This window comes from Melospiza melodia, chromosome Z (genome assembly GCF_035770615.1).
Source record: "Melospiza melodia melodia isolate bMelMel2 chromosome Z, bMelMel2.pri, whole genome shotgun sequence".
In the NCBI taxonomy this organism is placed as follows: domain Eukaryota; kingdom Metazoa; phylum Chordata; class Aves; order Passeriformes; family Passerellidae; genus Melospiza; species Melospiza melodia.
In genome coordinates this window covers 11,897,568-11,920,016 of record NC_086226.1, presented here as the reverse complement: position 1 = coordinate 11,920,016, position 22,449 = coordinate 11,897,568, and the positions used below count along the sequence as shown (strand labels likewise).

The window sequence follows — 22,449 nt, the reverse complement described above, 5'->3', positions numbered from 1 at the left end:
AAATATTTTTTAAATGTTGTGCTTATTATTTTTTATCTACAAATTAAACTTAGAGGGTTTTTGGATAAAAAATATTATTTCCATCATTTCAGCAATTATGAATTCTGTATTGCTTCCAGTATTTTAACATCTTGGAAGTAAATAATACATCTATGCATATATGTCTTTTTAAATAATTCTAAAATACTTTGGGTACAGTATTACTGGTCTGTTTACAATTTTAGGTGTTTCAGCAGAGGTATATAGTAACGGTTTGCAACAAAGTTGGGTTTTGCAAGGCTTATGAGCACAGAAGAACTCAGCACTTACAGTCTCTGTCTGCCTGCTGCATACGTGTATCTTCCTCCTGCAAGTAGGTCTGGAGGTTTTTTAACACCTGGATTTTTAAGTTTACTGAACAGTTCTTATCTGAAAGAATGCTGTTGTACAGAGTCTTCACTTCTTGTTCAAACATTAAACTTGGATGCTGTATAAATGCAAATCCTAAGAGTGGAGAAAAGAGGAAATGGTTTCTCATTATTATAATATAGAAATTGCACTTCTGCTTTCAGGTTCTTCAGAAGAAAGGTATGAAATGTATCTCCTCCCAGCAGCTTTTTCTAGTCCAAACAGTATCACACTTCCCTGTGGACTTAACCCGTTGCTAACAAGGTGCTGTGATAGCCATGATAGTTCCATTAACATGACTCTGATGGATAAAATTGAGTGACCCAGGCAGGGCAGCTGCACAGGAAGTTGTACAGGTCTAGAACCAGATGGTTCCAGATGTAGAGGCCTGCATCTCAAGGACTAGGAACTATCATAAGAACGAGAAAGGAATGTTACCAAAAATTATCTGTTATTTTTCTAATACAAACATTCTAATATATCTAGAGACAAACATTTTGCTGCAACTGTAAAATGTGACTCATACAGATGCAGAGAAAATGTGGAAAAATTGATAAATACCACAGGTATTTAACATCATAATAGAAAAAATAGTCACCAGGGAACACACTAAAATTTGTACCTCTTGCTGTCATTATGCATATACTTATTGTAGTCCTCACCTGAAGATCATCTGAAGTGTTCCCAAGATTATGTGTTTTGCAAGACACACACTACAGAACAGTTCTTAGCTGTAGCCTTACCCTTGCCAATGAACTGGCTGTCCTTAAGTCTGTATTTAATAAAAACTTTTCTAAATTACTGGCAGTATATACCATTTTAGATCATGTATGTAGATTTAGGAGTGCTGCTGACAAACTCTTACGGAGTATCTTCAAAAAACTGTAATGGGAACATAACATCCTGATTTAATTTACATTTAAGTAATTAATTGTTTTTAAGACTGTTTAGGAAAATCAGACATTAAATGCATTTTCTACGACCACAAAAATTTCAGATTTTAAATGGGCACATAATAAAAAAGGGAACATAAAAGAAAAATGGGGGAAAGAAATGAAAGCAAATAAAATTAAGCAAGAGCTATATATAAGAATAGCTGTAACAGAGGGAAGATTTAGTCAAGTTTTTGAAACAGGCTCCACACACACACAAAGGCAGATAAGGTAAAGGCTAATCTGGTAAGCCCCCAGTGTGTTTCAGATCTCATTTCAGTTACAAAACAAAAAGCAGAGAAGCAGGTGAGAGAAAGGAAAAAGAGAAGGAAAAGAAATTAGGGTGGTCTTTGGATTGTGTGGTCTATACAAGTGTATATTGATGTTTGTAACTTGACCACCTCTGTGCAAAGTCCAACCCATTTTTTATGGTTAATTTTAAAAATGAAAAGCACATGGATGTATCTGTAACAGCTCATAAAACCTTTTCTTCATTCACTTTAAGAAATCTAAACCACCAGTATTCTCAGGGAAAATCCTACTTTTTCATCCCCAATTAACTGGGGAAGAAATCTTACTTGGCATAAGAGGCTGTCATAGGAGATGAAGAAAGGCACCAGACGTATGTTTTTTTAAGGACTGAATTCACATCTCAGAGATGCTGTCACACCATTTCTATTCATACCTTTGTTTTCACTCTGTTAAGAATCTTTAGAGTAAGAACTAAACTCGGTTGAGTAAAACATTAACTATTAGGTACTTAAAAATTTAGCTAAATTTACTAACAAGTTTATATCCTCAACTTGTTTTTCAAGTACACATCTGGAAGAGAAGCATAACCATAATAATTAATGTTAGGATTAGGCCTAATCCCTCAACAGCAGTGGCATATCCTGAGGCAAAGGCTAAAACTCCTGAGTGTCCCTACTAAAGTGAAAAAGGCTAATAGGAAAGTACATTCTTCACATGACCCTTTCCACCATATATAAATGTTGAGTTAGCTTGCTAGTGCTTTTCACTGTACTGCTGCTCACAAACATTGAATGAATTCAACAACTTTGCTCAGTGACCAGCCTGAGGTGGAAATTTCCACTGTCTACCACATCTCCATACAACCAGCTCTCTCCAGAATCAGTACTTGGAAATCAATATATCACTAAAACCAGTGAGGTTTAATTAATATAAAGATAGATATTTTTACAGGCAGAAAAAAAGTCTGAAGAATGACTATTGACAAAACAGATCACAGTTTAGTCTATAATTTATAGACATTTTTGGCAAATGTGATACACTCCATATCCATGAGCAGAATAATCATGTCTGTGGTTAGGAATACAGACTCTACCCCACATGATATTATTCTGTAGAGCGCAATTAAACTGGACTGGACTACAGGAAAGTATCATCTACCTTGACATAATGCCTAGAAAAACAGCAAGTAGTCCAGAGAATCACAGCATTGCTAATGCAACAGAGGCAACTCCAATGCCATTAATTCTGCTCAACTGTCATGAAATTGTTTCTCACAGAATTGAAAATGAAGATTCAGTCTTGAGCCTTATCCTCAGAACCCCCCTCAGCCTGTATTAGAGTAGGATATCTGAAAACTCACCTAAAAAGCAACATAAAGAGGCAAATTCTTGTCCACAGTTAAATCATACAATGAAGGCCCTTGGGCCTTGGAGACAATTTATTTTAAACCAAGCAATAAACATGAATTGAGCTCTTCCAGACACCAAGACCTATCTGCCCAAACAAGATTTCCTTGGATGCATGATTTCTGTCCCTAAGTCAGTGGCAGTTCATTTTCTACTGCAAGTCACTGAAATGCCACACTAATCTCACAAAGGCCATCCAGCTACTATAAACAGCAGTTCTCTTGACTCCTTCAGAATGCCTGCTCCTACCCCTAAAATGTTCCAAGTGTTTCCATCCTTTTTTACCTTGTGGACTGAAAAACAAGGTTTGGAGTTACAGCATACTTGCATGTGGAGTAAAAAAATAGTGTCTACATTACCTGGGAAATCATCTGCCCTCTACAGCTTGGTGACACATCAAATATGCACTGTCAAAAGCACCCAGGCTGCAGCACACTTATGGAACTAGCAACCCTTTGACAGTTTTGCTATGACCAGTTCTCAAACAAAATATGCCGTAAGTTTTGATTTTAAGCAAACTCTACTGTGACTACACAAATACATAATTTTCTACTGATATACAAGAATTTCTACTAGAGCAGAATAATAAAAAAATTAATATTTCTTACCAAGACCAATAATGGCTTTTGTCTGTACTTCTTCATCTGAATGCTTTGTAAAATACATCAGCAGTTCAAGGACTTTATCCTTAATGTTAACCTGGGCAAATTAAAACAAAATTAATAACTATTTGAAGATGCAACAGATGTTTTTAATCTCTTATAGAAAGGATATATATAAAAAAGGAAAAGAGAAATACAACTTTACTTCACAGTCCTTGCAAAATTATGTATTTAAAAACCAGAAAGCTATACCATATGCATTATGGAAAAATATATACCTTTGGGGGACTAGGAATAATGTGCTTTCAAAATTAGGTGGAACAGTCATTAAATCTAAGATACGGAGAATAAATGAAAGTTATTTTACCTTACTGTTGCCCTTAAAATCTTCCTGATCAAAATCAAAATGCCGACACAGTGCTCCAACAGTGAAAAGTGATCTAAGGAGTGCTGGTTTATTGGCAGTAAGTATTGTACTGTTGGGGTCTTCTTGGTGTTGATTTTTTAATTTAGAAAGTGCACCTGCAGTAAAATAAAAGTTTTTATTACAGAGTTTAATTGTGGTGTATTCCTCAGATAAGACTTGTACTCAAAACTGAAAAGTGACAATTACTTGTTATGATTTTGCTTACCATAGTATCTATTAAAACAGGCCCACACAAATTTGTAGTTCTGGGTGACCTTGTTCACAACAGCCCCAAGACAGCTCACACAGTGCTGAACAACCTAGGAGCAAGAAAGAACAAATAAGTTATCTACTTAGAAGTTTTAAGTGGAGATTATTGTGAAGTTATGCAGGAAAAAAACATGCTGAACTAAAATTAATTTAACAGATATGATGTAATGTCCTTCCCTAGACTGCTCTGAAAACCTACTCAAACAGAATAAAATACAGCAAAACCATGTGGAAACCCTGGTAAACCCAGTAGGCTGATTTTCATGACTCAAAGGTTATCTTCATAATGAAGACAAGACTGTCTTTAAACCAAAGTCATGTGAAATGGAATCAGTAGAACAGTAGCAATTAAAAACTTACTGTCATGCCATATTTGATGATGAGTTTCATGAGGTCCTCCTCAATAGTGGCAAGAAAGGTCTCACTTGGGTGCTCCATTAGCGGCACTACAAGCTCCAAGATTTTTGCAACATTGCAGATCACCATGAAATCATTCTGGGTCTGAAACAACAGCATTTACAGTATTTAATACTTCTGGCCATGGACAAACTAAGTACTACTAATATGCACTGACAGTTAAAAACTCCAACTTAATTAAGATATTTTGTAAACATTTTAAAGAATATTTATATACTTTACATCTGCTACCAAATTACATATTGTTATGAAATCTAGTTCTGTTTACTGCAGGCATTCTGAGGAAAAGAAGTGTGGATGAGCAAAATTACCCTCTTATCAAGGCTGTGTCACACCTGAAAACATTTGGGTCTGAAAATTTTCTGGACTCTTACAAGAAATCTAGGAACTCTTTCTGAGATAATGCACACTAGAGAAAACTCAACACCTGAAAACAAGGTATCAGCAACAAAATGATGTTGTGCTATGAGTTAATGCACCTTAAACAAAAGGTAATAATGTGCACAAATGTAGAAGTCACAATTAAAATTACTACTGGTTTGCAATATCATAACTGCATGGAATCTATAGAAAACATCGGCTAAAGAGACATGCTGCTAGAACAAATCCAGCTTGCTAACCAGGATAGTATAAATCCTGAATGCCAGTATCAAGCTATTTGACATGCTCAAGCTGTCAGTGGTAATTTCATGATTCATCTCAACCATGTGTAAATACAAAACAAACCATTTGCAATCCACTAAATGAACCCAACAAGTAAATATTTAGAGAAGTCTTTCCTATACTGTTTGTTCAGAAGCAGCTCTAAGAGCCTGTTGTAAATGTGCCTAGAGAACACGGAAAATGCCTGCAAAGTGCCAGGCTGTATCTACAATCTAAGCTGGTAACAATTACCCCTTAAGCCTGCCCTATTGAAAGGCACTGCTGCCATCCACTCATGCTCATCACCCTTGAGCAGTGGGTGCATGATCCTGCCCTGCTCCTGTTAACCAGTTGGGGGACAGATCAAAATGGCAGAAACCACTGCAAAGATTCAGAGACCTGACTGGGGGAGGGCTTCAGTGTTAGAGCTCTCTACAATGTCTTATGGGGAATACAAGAGCCCTAGAGCTAGAGAAGAGAGAAATGAAGTCTAGAAAAGGATGAAATAATAATTTTTTTCTTCTCATATATTTGTTACATATTATATCACTCTATCTCATGAAACTTTATCCTTAAATCTTAATATTAATATGTTAAACATTAACTATTTCTAAGACTGTGACTGTAAACAAAACCAATTCTAAGGAACTATTTCCTGAAGGGAGAAAAACTAGGAAAGAGGCAGCACAGGTTTCAGTTTCATTTGGCTGCAAAATATGGATGTAGAATGTGAGGGAGAACATCTTAAAGCTACAGGGATCTTCAAAAGGATCTAGTAACTTCCAAAGCCATAATGCTTATGAAAAAACTCCATCATTTTAGATTTCCTTTTCCTACCTTAAATTTCATCAAGTATACAAGACAGACGTTCATTTTCATGCTCAATTACCTTGGGGAAAAGACTGATTGTCTCTACTTACACTACATTTAGTGGTCAGGTATGGCTGCATGGTCATGGCATGTTTGACCATTAGCTGGGGCCTTATTTTGCTGAACAAGAACAAAGTGGTTATGCAAGCAACCAAGCGACCGGAATTCACACCTTTATTGTCAGAATCTGCAAAAGATTAGAAAACACAAAAAGGACAGTAAGACCAAGTACTGTTTAAGCAATGAAAAACATATGGCCTAAACACTGTTTGAGTATCTCTTTCACTGCATCTCTTTAAAGATCAAAACAGAATGTTCTTATTTGAAATGGGAACATACTCTGTCAACATTTATATGTGACTACAAAAAACTTGAAAAAAGAAGCAAAGATGCATCAAAGACATCACCAATTTTTATACTCCTTACTGTAAATGTTAGATTGGCCCCGCCAATGATTCCTATTACAAACACAGACCTACAAATGCAAATACAATTGCCATGATAGTTTAAGTTTCAGTGATCTGAAAGTTTGAACCAGCTATTTTAAAAGTAGTTCTATGATTGTAGGTAGCTATTGAAGATTAGGGAAGTTTTATTATTACACAGTACCTTAAATTTCATCATCTAAGTACCATGATTTATTACAATCAGCTTTTAACAGGAATTCCAGAACAGTTACTTTTTGCAATAAAGAGATTTCAACAACTGTTATAGTATCATTAAAAAAATTCAAAGGATTTTAGCTGAATTTTAAATAATATTACCTGATAAAGATTCTTCATATTTAAGAATGTGCTCGACCAAATTGTCAACAAGTTGAGTACAGGCTTTCTTCACAGGTTTATATGAGGCATCCTCTTCTGACTTCAACAGCTATAGCAGATGAAACAGAAAATGGTTTCATGGTAAAGCCGCATTCATTTGCATAAAGTATATTCTGGTTTTATAATAACAATTAGAACAGATACACAAGGATTTTAGACTACAAAAGTATTTAATTCTCCATAAAACTTACATGGTGAAGAAAAAATTACAGGAAGTAAAAAAGCAATATAAGTAAATTAAGTATATTTAAATATAAATAAAATTTGTAATAAAAATCCATAATAGTTCTCCTTATTTTTTGCATCAGGATGGAAGCTGCTTTATACTTAATGAAATAATGCAGAAACCAGCAGGAGTTAGAAGATTTTTAAAATACTTAGAGAAATAAAGTGCAAAATTCAAAACAAATGTTTTTGACACTAAGGTAAAATACCAAATGAGGATCTAACATAGCTGTATTGTATATCAACACTTTATTTAAACTTTTTACATATGAGTTTAGGTACTAAAATTGTGTCCATTAAGCTCCTTCTAATATCTAAGAAGGACTGAGACCATATTACAGCCTTTTCTTCAGAGAGGAGGCTCTTATTGAAAAGGCTTTGATTTACTTGATAACCTATTTTCATTACACTCCCAAGAGGAATCAAAGGATTTTCTTGCTTGAAAATTAACCAGTGCATGCAAGATGCAGAGAATGATAACACAGGTTATGAGATATAAACAAACCAAGCTCAGTTCTTAGAAATATTGGTATTAGATATAAATAGAATATAATGCAGAATTAACTTATACTCTGAAGATTCAATTCTTCCATAAATTGTGTAGAAAATACATTGGATGTGAAAATACACTTATCTACTGTTTAAAACAAACCTGATATCACTAGATACCTTATTTCAGAATTAAGTATCTTAACTGTGGACTTTGTATTATGTGAGTCGTTTCTGAAGAACCAATGAAATTAAATGAACAAATGATACTCCTCCCAAAATCAAGAAGTGTTTTTAATAGATCACTTGCAAAGACAGAAACTAATGCCAAAGAAAATTGCACTGAGAAGGATAAAAAAAGGTCAGATGTTAAAGAGCAGGAATTGAATTTGTCCGTTGTAGGACTGCTCTTGGAGTTCCCATTATATGTATTTTAGAAGCAAAAGGAACACTAAAATTCTAACAATGATTGCACTATACATTAAAAATTCATTACTTACATTTTGAAGAAGCTGTTCAAACCAATCATAACCTGTATCTCTACAAGCTGCAACCTATAAGTATATTTGAGAATAAACTGGTTAATAAACAAGGCATCTGAAGAAAAATTATTTCAATATAAATATCATCTCAAAAGACCAGCATATATGCATATATTTCTATATGCATTAAGAACAGTGGAGAGCGGAAACTGTCTTCTGTATTTGAAAAATATTTCCCACCATTTTAGTGACTCTAGAATTTGTATTTCATACAACAAAAAGCCTACATGTTTTACTGGAGGTTGCTGTCCCTAGTGCAAGATAAGCTTCCATTTTGTAGAAAATTTTGCACAAATTTATGTATAAATATAATTCTGACGCTTTGAAAGTGGACATGCATGTACATCATAGAAGAACTCTCGAGCTGGAAGGCATCCACAGGGTTCATCAAGTCCCACCCTGGGCTCTGCACAGGACATCCCAAGAGTCACAGAGCATTGTCCAAATCTTCTTGAACTCTGTCAGGCTAGTGCTGTGACCACTTCCTTGGGGAGCCTGTTCTAGGGCCCAACCACCCTCTGGGTGAAAAACCTTTTGCTTTTACCCAACCTAAACTTCTCCTGACACAACTTCAGGTCATTCCCTTGTGTCCTGTCACTGGGCACCAGAGACCAGAGAAAAGTACACACACACAAACACACTTTTTATATAAACAGAACAAGCCTTCACTGGTATCATATATCAGGAACAGCACGCAGGTGGTTCAAATTTGAACTTGCAAGAGAAATGAGAATTAAACAGAAGTCAAATTGACTGACTTTTCAGACAGGAAAATGCAAACTAGACTATAATTAAAAAAAACCTGTAAAGTAAAATGAAGTTTAAACTTATAATTTTAAGTAATTTAGTCAGTTTTTAAATTTGAAATTTAGTCCTTTGAATAATTTATATTAAAACACCTCTTCAGCACAATGGTTTTACACAATGTATTTTCACTACAAATTAGAACATTTTTATCTAAAATAGACTTTGCTATTTGGGAGATACGCTATTTAATTTGTTGCTCCTAAATATTAAGATACAATTATGCAGACATCAATTTACTCTGAGTAAAAACATGGCCCTGTATTTATTAAAACAACTCATTAACTTTGCCAAATAAAGTTTATCAATTGTTTGAGGAAAATTTTCTTTTAAGAGACAAGTTCTTAGGTAGGCTTAACTATAGGCTGCTAGCAATTCCTGTAGAATGTTACATACAATAGAAATAGGTTGTGTTTTAACTGAACAAATACTTAATAGAATCTGAATGTAGTGTGGTCACAGTTATTATTGCCAGCAGATTAGTGAGCATTTAAGATTTCCTACAGCCTGCTCAACCACAATATTTTTGGCGTACATTTCATGCCAAGAAATATAAAAAGGGAAGCCATCTGACATATTATTGTGTTCAAAAAAATACAGAGAATGTTTCTAAGATACTAAAATCAAAACTGAATTTTGCACACTATTCAAATTTGTTTAACATACCACATCAGTGATGTTTAGTATTTTCCTTGTCATTGCTTCTTTGTCATGGTGTGGAGTTGGAGTAAACCAGAGCTTCTGGAATGTCTCATTCACTAATTTCTGAAGGAAAATAAAATATTAGCAGAAATAAATAAACTTACATTAGTATTACATTACATTATTTCTAATGCATCCATAGAATAGATGTGCTGATGATCTGTGCCTTTTCATAAGGAATTATGAAAATGAGACTGTACTAGGAAATGTTATCTGAGACAGACCCAGATCTACTGTTACAGGACTTACACTGATTTCATGCCAAAATTCATCAAAATGAAACAACGGGGACTGATGCTACAGAAAATAAAGTTACCACCTTCCTGCATTAATTGGTATTCCTCAAAAAAACACAGCTGAGAAGCTGACAGCTGAACAAATAATCCCTTCAGCAGAACTGCAGCAGCAGTGGTAGGCTCCTTTAGTTTACAAAACAGCTGTGACAAGGTGGGAAAGAGAGAGAAGCCAAGTCTCTACACTCAAATATAGGAAGTATGTTACCTTCCAATGTTTTTGAATGGAGGACAATCTAGAATAAAATGCAAGCAAATAAAAATTATTCCGAAATGACTTCTCTTTCATGGAACTGTTAAAAACACATTGAAGTTTATGTCTCCTTTTTCCTTACTGTTAGAAAGGTAAGAGTAAGGAGGGGAGAGAGCATGGTCATCCTCCCTTTCCAGCAGCACCCTGGCTCTAGCTGTTCATCTGCTTGTTGATCAAGAGTCTTCTCAGAAAGCCACTTTACATTAACGTACCTCAAGAGTTATAAAAATATCTGCTGCAGCTTTAAAATTTTTAACTTTTACTGAAAGTGTGATAAAAATTACAACAGCTGTGTCCCTAATTACTCAAAAATTTTAAAATTATTTTGTCAAGTTAAGCAAAATAATCATTGTCAGCTTTATGATTTAACACATTATATTAGGTTTGTGCCCTTCTGCAAATTCTGAGAATGAGCACATAAGCAACATTTCAGGGGGCACAATTGCCTCACTGAACATTAGCACAGATTAATACTTTATAACTGTAATAATTACACATGGCATATATTAATGTCAAGTAGTTAATTTTTACTTAAAAACTATTGATTTGCAGATATCAAAGTTTTATATGCCAATTTCACTTGTTAGAAAAGAGAAGCACCAGAGAAAATACTTGCAAGAAGAAAAAAAATCTCTGGAAAATATTTAAAATATTTTGATTGTCAGCAAGAAGATACAGAAAACAGAGGATAGAAAAGAAAGAGAATTAAGTCAGAGAGAATTACAGAAAGCTAAAATATAAGCCCTTAAAAATTCATAACTCATAAATATTACAAAGGAGAAATGAAATACTTTTTTAATTTTGTCAAAATAGGGAAACACTGAAGTAACAATAATTAAAATTCTGAAGGATATGTTTCATTCTACCTTAATGCCTTCTTCATCATTGACTCTCCGAATCATTTTCACACACATTTCTGTAATTTTGGGAAAAGTTGGTTGCTCGATGCAGATATCCCTAAGTATTTTTATGACTCTTTTTCTGACACTGATACCAGTATCCTGTGAAGAGAAAATAATCACACTCTTGAAAACAAATCAGAAACATTAGTTTATGTTCTATATATGAATTAATATTTGAAGATCACCCAACTGACTTGGAAAATTTATTTAGAAAAGGAAACTAAAATCTTCTGGAATTCATGTATACAAAAGCTCAGCATAATTTGTTTTAAAGGCTCTGGTTCAGTTCCCAGAATGCTGAAGCACTTTCTCCATCTATATCCTCCCATCTAAGAGCTCATGATGTTGCAATCCACTTATTTACTCAAGAACTTACAAGCCAGATATGGTGATGCTTTAGCTACTTTATTGGAACACACAAGATTCCCTACAGATTTGGATAGTAGTACTTTAAGCCTTTGGATAAAGCTTATGGATAAGATACATGCAGGCAGTCATTTCCATTTTAATAGGCTTCATCTAAGGAGATAGATGAGGAGCTTCACTTCATTTCACCTTGCTCAGAATCTGTTGAATCTGAACGTCAGGTTCAACTGCTTTCTGTAGTATTGTATGCACATGACCTACTTCTCTCCAAAAGCCTTCACAAACTTATTTTATCATGTAACTACAGTAAATGTGTAGTAGTTGACTAAAATCCTAACACAGATACTAGAAGCTAATATTATCCGACAGTTAAATTAACATTGAACACCTAGACAAAACCCCCATTTTTTTGTAAAAAAACTAACAAACCTTTGAAGACACTAAAAATAGCATAGAAAAGCTGACCTTAATGATCCATATTTCAGACCTCAAAACTGCAGCAAAATTCCTTATTTCTCTTTGTCCTGGTTAAAGCTAGGGTAGAATTGATTTCTTCTCAGTATCTGTCTAAAACACAGTGCTGTGTTTTAGATTCAGAATGACAATGGTGTTGATAACACACTGATGTTTTGGTTTTGGCTAAGTCAAGGACTTCTTTTCCCTCCTTGTCTCATGTTCTGCCAATGAGGAGGCAGGCAGAAGAAACTGGGAGGGAGCATACCAGGACAGGTGACCTGAACTGGCCAAATGGATACTCCGCATCACAGAATGTCATGCCTGGTATATAAACTAGGGGGAGTTATTAGAAAGCACAGCCAGTCTCGGTTTGGGAACGGGGCTCTGGCATCAGTCAGCAGACAGTGAGCAACTGCTTTGTGCATCAATGGTTTGTTTCCTTTTTATTATCATTATTTATATTTTTATTGTATTTTACTTTGTTTTCAATTATTAAATAGTCATATCTCAACATGTAAATTTTAGTGCAATCCCCTGGCTCATTCCACCAGGGTAGGGGTAACAGATGTGGGGGTTGAGTGAGGAGCTGCATGATGGGCACTAAACTTCTACTTGGGCTTAAGCCATGACACAGTTAATCTGAACACTAATAATGGAATCAAAAGGAATATAGCACTGGTCCTGATGCTGTATGACTTTCTGTAGAAGTTCACCTTTCAATGTAATAAAGGCTCCCTAGAAGCAAGTGGCGCATTTTATAAGGCTGTCCTTAAAAGCATCACCATTCAAACAATTCCAATTTATTAAACAGGCTCAGTTAAAAGCAAATTTTCCAATGCCACTTATTTTACCATAAATACCACAAGTCACCGTACCAGTATTCTTTCAATCAGCATGTCATAATACTGCTCAGCAAGCTGAGGACGACAGAGCACAAATCGGCCTAGCAGCTCCACAGCTGCTTCTCGTACACTAGTGGAGTTATCCATTAGCCGCCCATGAACTCCTCGTTGCATATCCAGCTAAAAGAACAAATGAAACAAAAATTCAGAATAAGAAATAAAGATATATTTTAAGGGTGATATGTGCATGGTAGGTATTTTCTTTTTTACCCTGGCTAGAATGCTGGGATCTACAGCAACAACCTCAGACAAACACTTCATGGCTTTTGTTCGAACAGCAATTGCATTTTCACCAAGTACACGCAGAATCTAGAAGAGAACAAAAACAAAGATTCAATTGTTTTGGGAACGTACCAAATAATAATTAAGAGAAAAATGCAGGACAATAACATACAAATAATACTTCTAAAATAGTAGTAACTAAAAGCCGAGTTTATCTTCTCATAGAATAAAAAGGGGCATGTAAGTGATGTTTCATGGCACTGAAAACTAAACATGGGTGTTTACCACGATTTTCTACTTCTCTAAAATTGGTTATAAGGTTCTTAAATTTAAATTCTACTTTTGCCATTCAGCTGTGGCTTTCGCCATGGCTCTTTTAACAGCAAAGCTGGACAAGGGCACTCTAAGAATGGCTCTGCATGGAGATCAATTTAAGTAGTGGAACCTAAACTAGTACTGAATTTCAAACATGTCACTGTGCCACTGTTAGTGCCCTTCTCCCAGAAAAAGCAAGAAACTACATTGGTCAAACAGCAGGTTCCAAAGTGACAGCAACAACTGGCAATCCGGCTTTTACTTTGAAATCAAATTAACCTCAATTTCATTACTTAATCTTACCAAATGAATAAGCATCTTACAGAAGCTGTAAAAATTATTTCAACACTTTGCAATGATCCTCTTACTGTGTGCATACAGCCATAACCATATATGAATAAATAAAATGATGTGTGCACATTATAACATACAAAACACATGCAGGAAAGCAAAACCTAATCACTTTTGCCATCAACACAGAATATGAAAGCACACGGTGTTATCACGAGCTGTAAATACCTCTGCTTAACAATGGACAGATAATACCATAGAGCTGTGAAAGTGTTTGGAATCAGAATCCAACTGTGTCTCACTATACTAAGACTTCCAGTCACAGTTTACCTGTGTCAAATAAATATCGAAGCTCTGGGCAAACGGCCTCATAGAGGCCAAGTAGCGAACAATCAAACATGCATCTTCATAGTCCACAGTATCAGAATTCATCCTGAAATAAATTCCATGTGTTAATCAGGATATGTTCACCAAAAAATTATTTAAATCATCAAATGCATGGCTAATAAAGAAGAAAGTGGTACAGAAGCATACTTTAATGTGCTGAACTGAGATGGAGCAGTTTTAATGATGCTGCGAAGAAACTTTTTGCGACTTTCTGCTCTATGCATGATTTGTCCTGTGGTCTCAACATCTTTTGCATGATGAGTTCCTTCAGATGAATCCTCATCCTTCTGAGATTTAATTGCTTTTTCTGTCTCCATAGTTGTATCACGGAACCACTGAGCTACATAAAACTTCCGAGAAAACTGGAGAAATAGAGCAGGATGAACAGAAAACAAAACAAACAGATACAGAAAAAGAAAATTAACAGATTTATAATGAAATTCAGGGAATCTAAAGCATCAACATTATTTTGGAAAACACAATCAACAGTGCATGTTAGGGTGACAATTTAACTGAAGCACTAATACATATAATAAAAAATAATTTTCTTCAGTACGTGCTACTGAAATGATTTATATACATTCCTGATGAAAGAAAGCTGAAATTTACCACTAATGATGCATCAATTTCTGTGTTCTCATCCAGATAATCTAGTAAAGCCTTTTGCAGCTGTTGAATTTCATCATCCCCTCCTGAAACCTGTTAGAAGTAGAAAGATAGTTATAAACAAGAATATTGCACAGTCATAATTACCATCTGAAAATCTACATGTCCACATATAAAATACATTGAAGTCAGTTGCATGCATAATTGTACAGCATTACTAATTTTTTAACCAATTAGTTATAAAGTAGAAAAACATTAAGACCAGAATGAGACTGGTTTTAAAATAGACTGACTGAATTGGTTAGTTTTTTTCTGTGATCTTGCACAAGGATCCTCCATCACAGACAAATAAAAGAGGGCGAAAACCAGAAAACACCTTTATTTCCTCAATATTACACTGAAACACCCTGATCCTAGCAATTGCTGATGTTACAGCAGAAAAGAGTTGAAAGCATGCCTACAAGACATATAATACTGAATATATATATAAAAAACCACCCTGATGTGCAAATTGTGAGTAGAAATTCTGGCCTTTGACAAACCTGAAATTCTGTAGATAACTGGCTTAGTATAAGGGGTGCTTAATAATTAACTGCCTAACTACTGTTGAACAAATAAAAATCCCAGAAAAAACAAAAAGAAACTGTGAATCCTTTAAAAAATAATATTCAATAATCAAAATGAAAGTAGACGAATAATTTTTGGTTTTAAATTCTCCAGTCAGAAAAAAAATTTCTTCGTCAGCTATGAACCTTCTAACTTAAAACCATCCTCAGTTCTGTACTAACAGCATCAACTGAGAATCTTGACATGTATGCAGCATGTAACATAGCTTGCAAACATCAGCAAGCAGAGAAAAGTAACATTAACAAGTCCAAAACATCTGTGTATCAAGAGATAAACTAATGAAAAGCATGCACAAGTGTTCAAATAAACTGGACAAACTATTTCTAAAAAAAAAACAATCATTGACTAATATTGTGGTAATGATATCAGAACGCAGAAGAAAATCTCCAACAGAAATATTCAATTTAGCAGGGAAGAAAAATCTGTAGAGGTCTGAGTTGATTTCTGAATAATTAGATTATAATTTAAGTTTCTGACAACAACAGCAAATGGATTTTCTTATTTTCTTGCCATTTGACTGGACAGGGAAGATCAGCTGTATTGTACACATTGTTCTTCTCTTACAAATTTATAAGTAACACAACAGTCTACTCTGATTGATGGCACTGTACAGAACACACTTTCCACAATTATGGATGGTACTGTCTACCTGCAGACATAAGGGTCAGTGAAGGAGAAGGGGACGGAAATGCTCCAGGCACTGGAACTGAGATTCCACCTGCAGCCCCTGGAGGAGCCACAGCAGAGCAGCTGGGTGCCTCAGAGGAGCCTGAGGGAGACCTGTGGAAAGAGGGCCCTGCTCCCAGGCTGGAGCAGCCTGTCCCCGAAGGACTGCACCCCACTGGAGAGTGACCCACTGTTTGAGGGGTGCTGCTGCCCATGGGATGCACTCACACTGCAGTAATCTGCAGGGAGCTGCTGTCCATGAGATGGACTCACGTTGGAGAAGTTCAAGGAGAACTGAATCCCACAGGAGGGACCCCACGGTGCAGCAAGAGAAGCCCCAGGTGATGAACTGGTTTATATTGATAAACTCCCATTCCCTCTCTCCTTGCACTGTTGGGGAGGAGGTAGACAGAAGGAGGGAATAGAGTGCAAAGGTGTTTCAAAGGGTTTGTTTTACTTCTCATTATCCTGATCTGATTTTGCTAATAATAAATTCACTTCACATCTCTAAATTGAGCCTGTTTTGGCTCTGCTGGTATTTGGTGAGTGATCTATCCTGGTCCTTATCCCAACCCATGGACCCTTCCTTACATTTTCTCTCCTCTGGGCAGCTGCAGAGAGGAGAACACCAAAACACCCCCAAAACCTCAAATTTTGCCACGTAAAAACTAGCCCTGCAAGACTAATAGATTAACTCTCTAAAGTATGTATTTGAGTGCCAGAAGCTCAGGTTCCTCTTTGCAATAGCAAATGCAGGTTCATATGTATTTTTAAGGCCCCTTAAGATAGAATCCAACTGTTACTCCATTATGTCTTCAGTATCGTCACAAGAAAACTAACAACTATAATTAATTAATTTATAGGAACACTACAGAAATGGTACAGTCAAGACATGAGTTAACAAATCTGATACTTATAAATTGTGTATATTTGATTCAGAAACCTAAACAGTGAATTAAGACTGATTCTCCATAATGTCAATTTTTCATGTATATTTACAAATGTCAAAGATTTGAACGGATAGATCTCCATCCAGCTGTCGTGGATGTCTCACACACCTGTTTGAGGATTCTGGCTAAAGAGCCTTGATCCATTTTGCTAGTGACTGCATCTTTCCTCAGTCTTGCTGCTACAGTTCCAAGATAGTCAAGTGATGCAACTCTTAATGCCATTTCTGTGGATTTGTTACTGAACTGGTGAACCTAAGAAAAGCAGAATAGACATTTAAAAATAAATATTTATTTATGCCACAGAGATTCTTCTCACAAAAGATTGCTTTACCTTATTAAAATTTCCACCTAACTTCCATATTGCATAAAATTATATAATTTACTATTACATCACACATACATTACTTTATATAAATATTTCTTTTTTATTGGGTGTCTCTTGCTCTACAAATATGTCTGTCAGAGTTTTTTTAAATGCATTTTTTCATTACACACACTGGACAACTAGCACAGCGTATCTCCAACATCAGAGATTTTAAGCACCATAATGCTATCTCCTTATTATTCACACAAATATAAAGCTACATTTTACCAAGCACAAGACCATACAATACTTTTTCAAGAAGCAGCTCAAATTACTGTATTAATTAGATTACAATACTGAAGAGCAACACTCAAAAAACACACTAACAAACATTCCCATTCTGTAATTGTCATAAGCATTTGCTGTAGTTGTAAAAAACCAAATACTGAGTTGTTTTCTGCTTCTGCACTAAGGGAATAGTCCAGAGGAGATACTTAATACATATAATTACAGCTGTTAGGCTGACTTTACTACAAATAAATATATGCACTTATAAGATGCTATGAAATGACATTTTTTAATGTTGAAAATGTAATCAAATAGTGAAACTAGACTTCCAAGAGAAACTATACACACTATTTTTAACAAGTTCTATATGACTGATCCTCTAAACAAAATTCTATTATTTATGTATTGCATAGTAATGTTAAACGCAAGGAAATCCCTATATGCTGCATGTGTGTCAACAATCAGAAAGCATTCCTACAGTAGTAGTGTTTATTTAGCAGAAATAAACAAGTCTTCTTCATTGTAATAAGAAATAAATTAATGTAGTTAAAAACAAGAATCCCTTACCAATAGCCTTCCTAGTAAACTAAGTAGCAACTCTGCAGCTGGCCATTCTGGTTTATTGACTGTTGAAAGAAGATCTTGAATAAAGTTCTCGAACAGTGGCCTGTAATCTTCCTCCCCTTGTTTACTGCCACACCTGTTAACAGGAAAATGCTTTTTGTAAGCAAATTTAACAGCCATATAAAGTTTTTTATTCTGATATAAACAGAAATAATTCTATGTTTAATCAGAAAAACCAGCTTTACGCAATTCCAAGAAAACAAACCTGAAATACCAGCAGAAAATTTGCTTTATTTGTTTGTACAGAAATAGCTTCAACAGTTATCCCTCCAAGTTGCACTGGAAATAAAGCATCTAATCCATGACAGCAGAATTTTGTTGCTAAGATTTTTATTTTTAGTTGTATTAAGTCTGTATTAACTTGGATAGACAAAGTAGGTAGAATTATAAAAATGAAGCTAGAGTAGGATATTTAAGAGTTGGTGTGCTTATATTCTTTAAGCTTGGTTTCATTTATCTCATAGTGAAGCACATCTCAGTATTATGCTTCACAAAGGTTACAATCAGAATGCTAAAAGAACACCAGCCAAACAACCAACAAACCAAACCAACAATAAAAAGCCACCAAAAGTTAACATACCTGATACTTTTTGACTTCTATATATCATCCCTAAGTTTAACATCAGAGGCATGCAATTGCTAGATGGCTTATTAAATAGCTTTTCAGCTTTAGGTGAAAAAGTGTAATTAATTCAATACAAACCTAAATACTTGTTCTTTGAAATCCTATAGTTAATTCAAGTACATTTTTCATTCCTTTTCGAGCTATTGACACTCTTAACTTTAGCTCAGTGGAAATAATTTCTGGATTTTTATATCCGATGACCAAATCAGCATGACTTCACCTCTTAAGTATTTGCTCAGCCTTCTCTTCCAGGCTTCATGTATGTTAGAAACCCATAATAAAGGAATTCTACATGAACTGTGAGACAGCTTCTTAAATATATGAAGAACACTGCAGAATTTCTCTTCTGTAAACATTTTTGTCCAGGCAAGAGGCTCTCTTTGGCATTTATAAAGTTATATTATTATAAATAACTTTATGAATAGGCATTTATCACTGTTCAGTGGCCAGGTTTCAAAGTATTCATTTGGAGCTGGATTTATCAATATAATTAAGAATGCAACAGCATACTTACTTCTTAAGAAAAATAGAAAGGAAATTTTGTGCTGTCCTCATGGCTGTTTCATATGAGTTAGTAATAAGCACATCTTGATCCACCTAAAAATAACAAGACACATTTGTCTATTATCTCAGCATAGATCTATGATTTCCAGATCAGCATTTCTTATGCATCAGAAAATTACGCTTGATTACTACAACACAGTAGTAATGTAGTATACCTATGAACACATATAAATAATTTTTGCACACATGCATGAAAAAAGGCTTTTCAAAATATCTTACTTTCTTGTTTGATTCCTCCTCTGAATTAGAATCCTTGTCTGCTGATGGTAAGTGCACCACACACTGAATAAGTTGCAGAACTAGGGCTGTTACCATCTGAATGTACATAGGCTCTCCATCAGTGTCACTGCTGTTTAACCTGTTAACAGCAAAAGACAGTTTTAACACTAAAAGGACAAAAAGGACAAAACACAAGAAAAATTTTTGCTCCTGAGAAGCATCTTTCAAAAATTATTTGAAAGATAGATATTTCACTGCTAGAATTCCACATTTGAGACATTAATCTATTAATTTGCTTCTTTTTATGCAGTGTAACATTTAACCTAACAAAACCAGTAAGTATTGTTCTTGCACAGAAGAGGTGAACTGAAACAGCACACCATTCACTGGCTGAAACAGCTACAGGAATATTTAATAAAACAAACATCTACCTGCCAAAATGCTTAATAATAAGCTCATTACGTATAACATCCTGTTCGCTCCAACACAACAAAACACACCAAACTGTTGCTGTAATAATTTTTCTGCAGTATTTAATGTATGTGAAATGTATGTGACTTTCAGAAAAGAGGAAATAATGACCATGACCTAGACTGACTTTTACAAGGGCTACACCTACAATAATCTGCAGCAGCATTGCATACTACAAACTTCAGCAGGCAACTATCTTAAGTTGATAAGAAGACCATGTTTCTTCCTGATGTAACCTCAAAAATAGTATGAGTTTACTGCCCACACACACACCAACACCATCTTATTGCTACACTTAACAACATCAAAAGGTGGTAAACCCTGATGTATGAGATGATATGGGTATGAAACTGATTCCCTTTGTGAAAAGAGAGCTCTGAGTGTATCCTCAAAGCAATTCAGTCAAAATTTTCCTACAAAGATTTAGCAATGAAGAAATTATGTAACTCCATACAAACAGAATTAAAGAATTGACGCACAAAAAATAATCCTCAACACACACTAATATTACACCCATTCACATTTTAAGTGAGAAAAATAATGTTTCAATTATGTTTGTAAATAGACACTAAAGTGATAGCATAAAATCGAGTAATTATTACAAGATATTTGTTGAACAATTTGTTTTGAAATCTCAACTTGCAAAAATTTACAAAATTATAAATGCTATAGTCTACAAGTTATTATTTACATCAGAAGTTACCTGAAGTTTCTCAAACTCCTCTTGCTAGTTGGTAGCCGTGCAAGTGAAGTGAAAATTTCTTCTAATATTAGCTGTCTGTGTTTTTCATACCGGGAGAACACCTATTTAATAGTTACACGATTATTAGACACTGATTTATTGTTACATAAAATATAGCTTTTTTAACATATTGTAAATAATTATATGACAGCATACACTTCACATGACTCTTCAATAAATTACAATACACCTTATTGTTAATGAGTTGCTTTCTCAATGCAAGTATTTCCTTAAAATATATATAAAAACTTTTCCAAATAGAGAATTTAAAAAAATCTTTATATAACAGAAATGTGTAACAGTTTCTATTGAAAATATTTTTGTCAATGATATAACACACTTTCAAGGAAGGTCAAACAGTATAATACTAAGTATTTGGACTTAGTATTTATTTCTCTAAGTACAAAGAAAAACTCTGTTGTAACACACTTTACGTGAACACATACTCTGTTGCAGAGTACATTTGAGAAAACACTTTTACTTCATATGCCAGGCTTTAATGTTAATGCCTGATATGATATGTTCTTTCAATTTTCAGAATCAGAACTGTTGATTTTGCCTCCCTTTTTGTTTGGGCAGAATACCAAAGTATATTCTTACAATGGTTAAAATCTCCCACTTGAACAAGGACATTTGTGTTCCACTACATTTTTCCTGAAATAATATTTTACCTATGCTGAGACTTTTTTTAGATAGTCACCTGTTCTGAGGAAAGTAATTTGTTCTATTATACAGAAATACCATACTAGTTCTATGACTTATTGCACAAGTTCAAATCTGAACACAGGAAATAATGAAAACCACACGGCTAAGATTAAAGTTTTTTAAAAAAGAGATTTCTTAAAATAAAAAAGGGACAGGTAAGAGGAAGGAGTTTGCATTTACACTTTAACTGACAATCAAAATTAAGAAGCCTCTTGCTTGAAGTAGGCAATTTCTTTCTATACAGTACTCTGCAAATAGGAGCAGCTCAGGTAGATACAACACTATTTCCATATTGATATCAAACTGTAAAACCATGCAAGAATAGCATTAATTCTACAGTCCAATTCTCTACCAGACAGAAAATACAATCTACGTAAATGCCCTAAGAAATCTCAGCAGGACAGGCACAAGAACCCACAAATTAGAAAGTACTTACTGCAGTCACTAATTTGATGGCACATAACTGTAGCTCACTGACATTTTCTACAAAGAAAGGTGTTATTCCCATCGATGACACCTATCAATGGACAGAAGTTATTTTAAGTATATAGGACTAACAAACTGGTACTCAGGCAGTTTCACAAGTTGGTTATTCATTCAGCAAGTAAGTCATTCAACAATTACTTCATATTATTTGCAAATAAAGTTATTAAATTAAGGCACAGGTCTTATGAGGCATGGCTGAGGGGGTATCAGGCTGTGTGGAGAAGAGGAGGCTCCAAGGCAGACGTTATAGTCCTCTACAACACCCTGAAAGGAGTGTGTAGCCAGGTGAAGCTGGTCTGTTCTCCCAGCTAACAAGGGACAAGACAAAGGAAAGGGGCCATGAGTTGTTCCAGGGATGGTATAGATTGGATTTTAAGTGCCCATGGAAGCAGTTCAGCCAACATCCGCATAGATA

The 22,449-nt window shown here is 34.9% G+C and overlaps 1 protein-coding gene across 5 annotated transcripts in view; it reads right to left on the bottom strand.

The window, feature by feature from the left end:
- Positions 1-22,449, bottom strand: part of NIPBL (NIPBL cohesin loading factor) — a 154,848-nt gene that overhangs the window by 7,949 nt on the left and 124,450 nt on the right. For all 5 annotated transcript variants that reach the window (XM_063180235.1, XM_063180234.1, XM_063180238.1 and 2 more), the window contains 21 exons: positions 21,985-22,065; positions 20,805-20,905; positions 19,631-19,769; positions 19,362-19,444; positions 18,166-18,298; positions 17,115-17,258; positions 14,767-14,856; positions 14,305-14,519; positions 14,101-14,203; positions 13,153-13,251; positions 12,916-13,062; positions 11,183-11,317; positions 9,735-9,833; positions 8,223-8,276; positions 6,949-7,057; positions 6,235-6,371; positions 4,616-4,756; positions 4,212-4,305; positions 3,947-4,101; positions 3,586-3,676; positions 310-483 (listed from right to left, as the gene is read on the bottom strand). In XM_063180235.1, the coding sequence (XP_063036305.1) occupies positions 310-483; positions 3,586-3,676; positions 3,947-4,101; positions 4,212-4,305; positions 4,616-4,756; positions 6,235-6,371; positions 6,949-7,057; positions 8,223-8,276; positions 9,735-9,833; positions 11,183-11,317; positions 12,916-13,062; positions 13,153-13,251; positions 14,101-14,203; positions 14,305-14,519; positions 14,767-14,856; positions 17,115-17,258; positions 18,166-18,298; positions 19,362-19,444; positions 19,631-19,769; positions 20,805-20,905; positions 21,985-22,065 (2,524 nt within the window). The remainder of the gene's footprint in view (positions 1-309; positions 484-3,585; positions 3,677-3,946; positions 4,102-4,211; positions 4,306-4,615; positions 4,757-6,234; positions 6,372-6,948; positions 7,058-8,222; positions 8,277-9,734; positions 9,834-11,182; positions 11,318-12,915; positions 13,063-13,152; positions 13,252-14,100; positions 14,204-14,304; positions 14,520-14,766; positions 14,857-17,114; positions 17,259-18,165; positions 18,299-19,361; positions 19,445-19,630; positions 19,770-20,804; positions 20,906-21,984; positions 22,066-22,449) is intronic.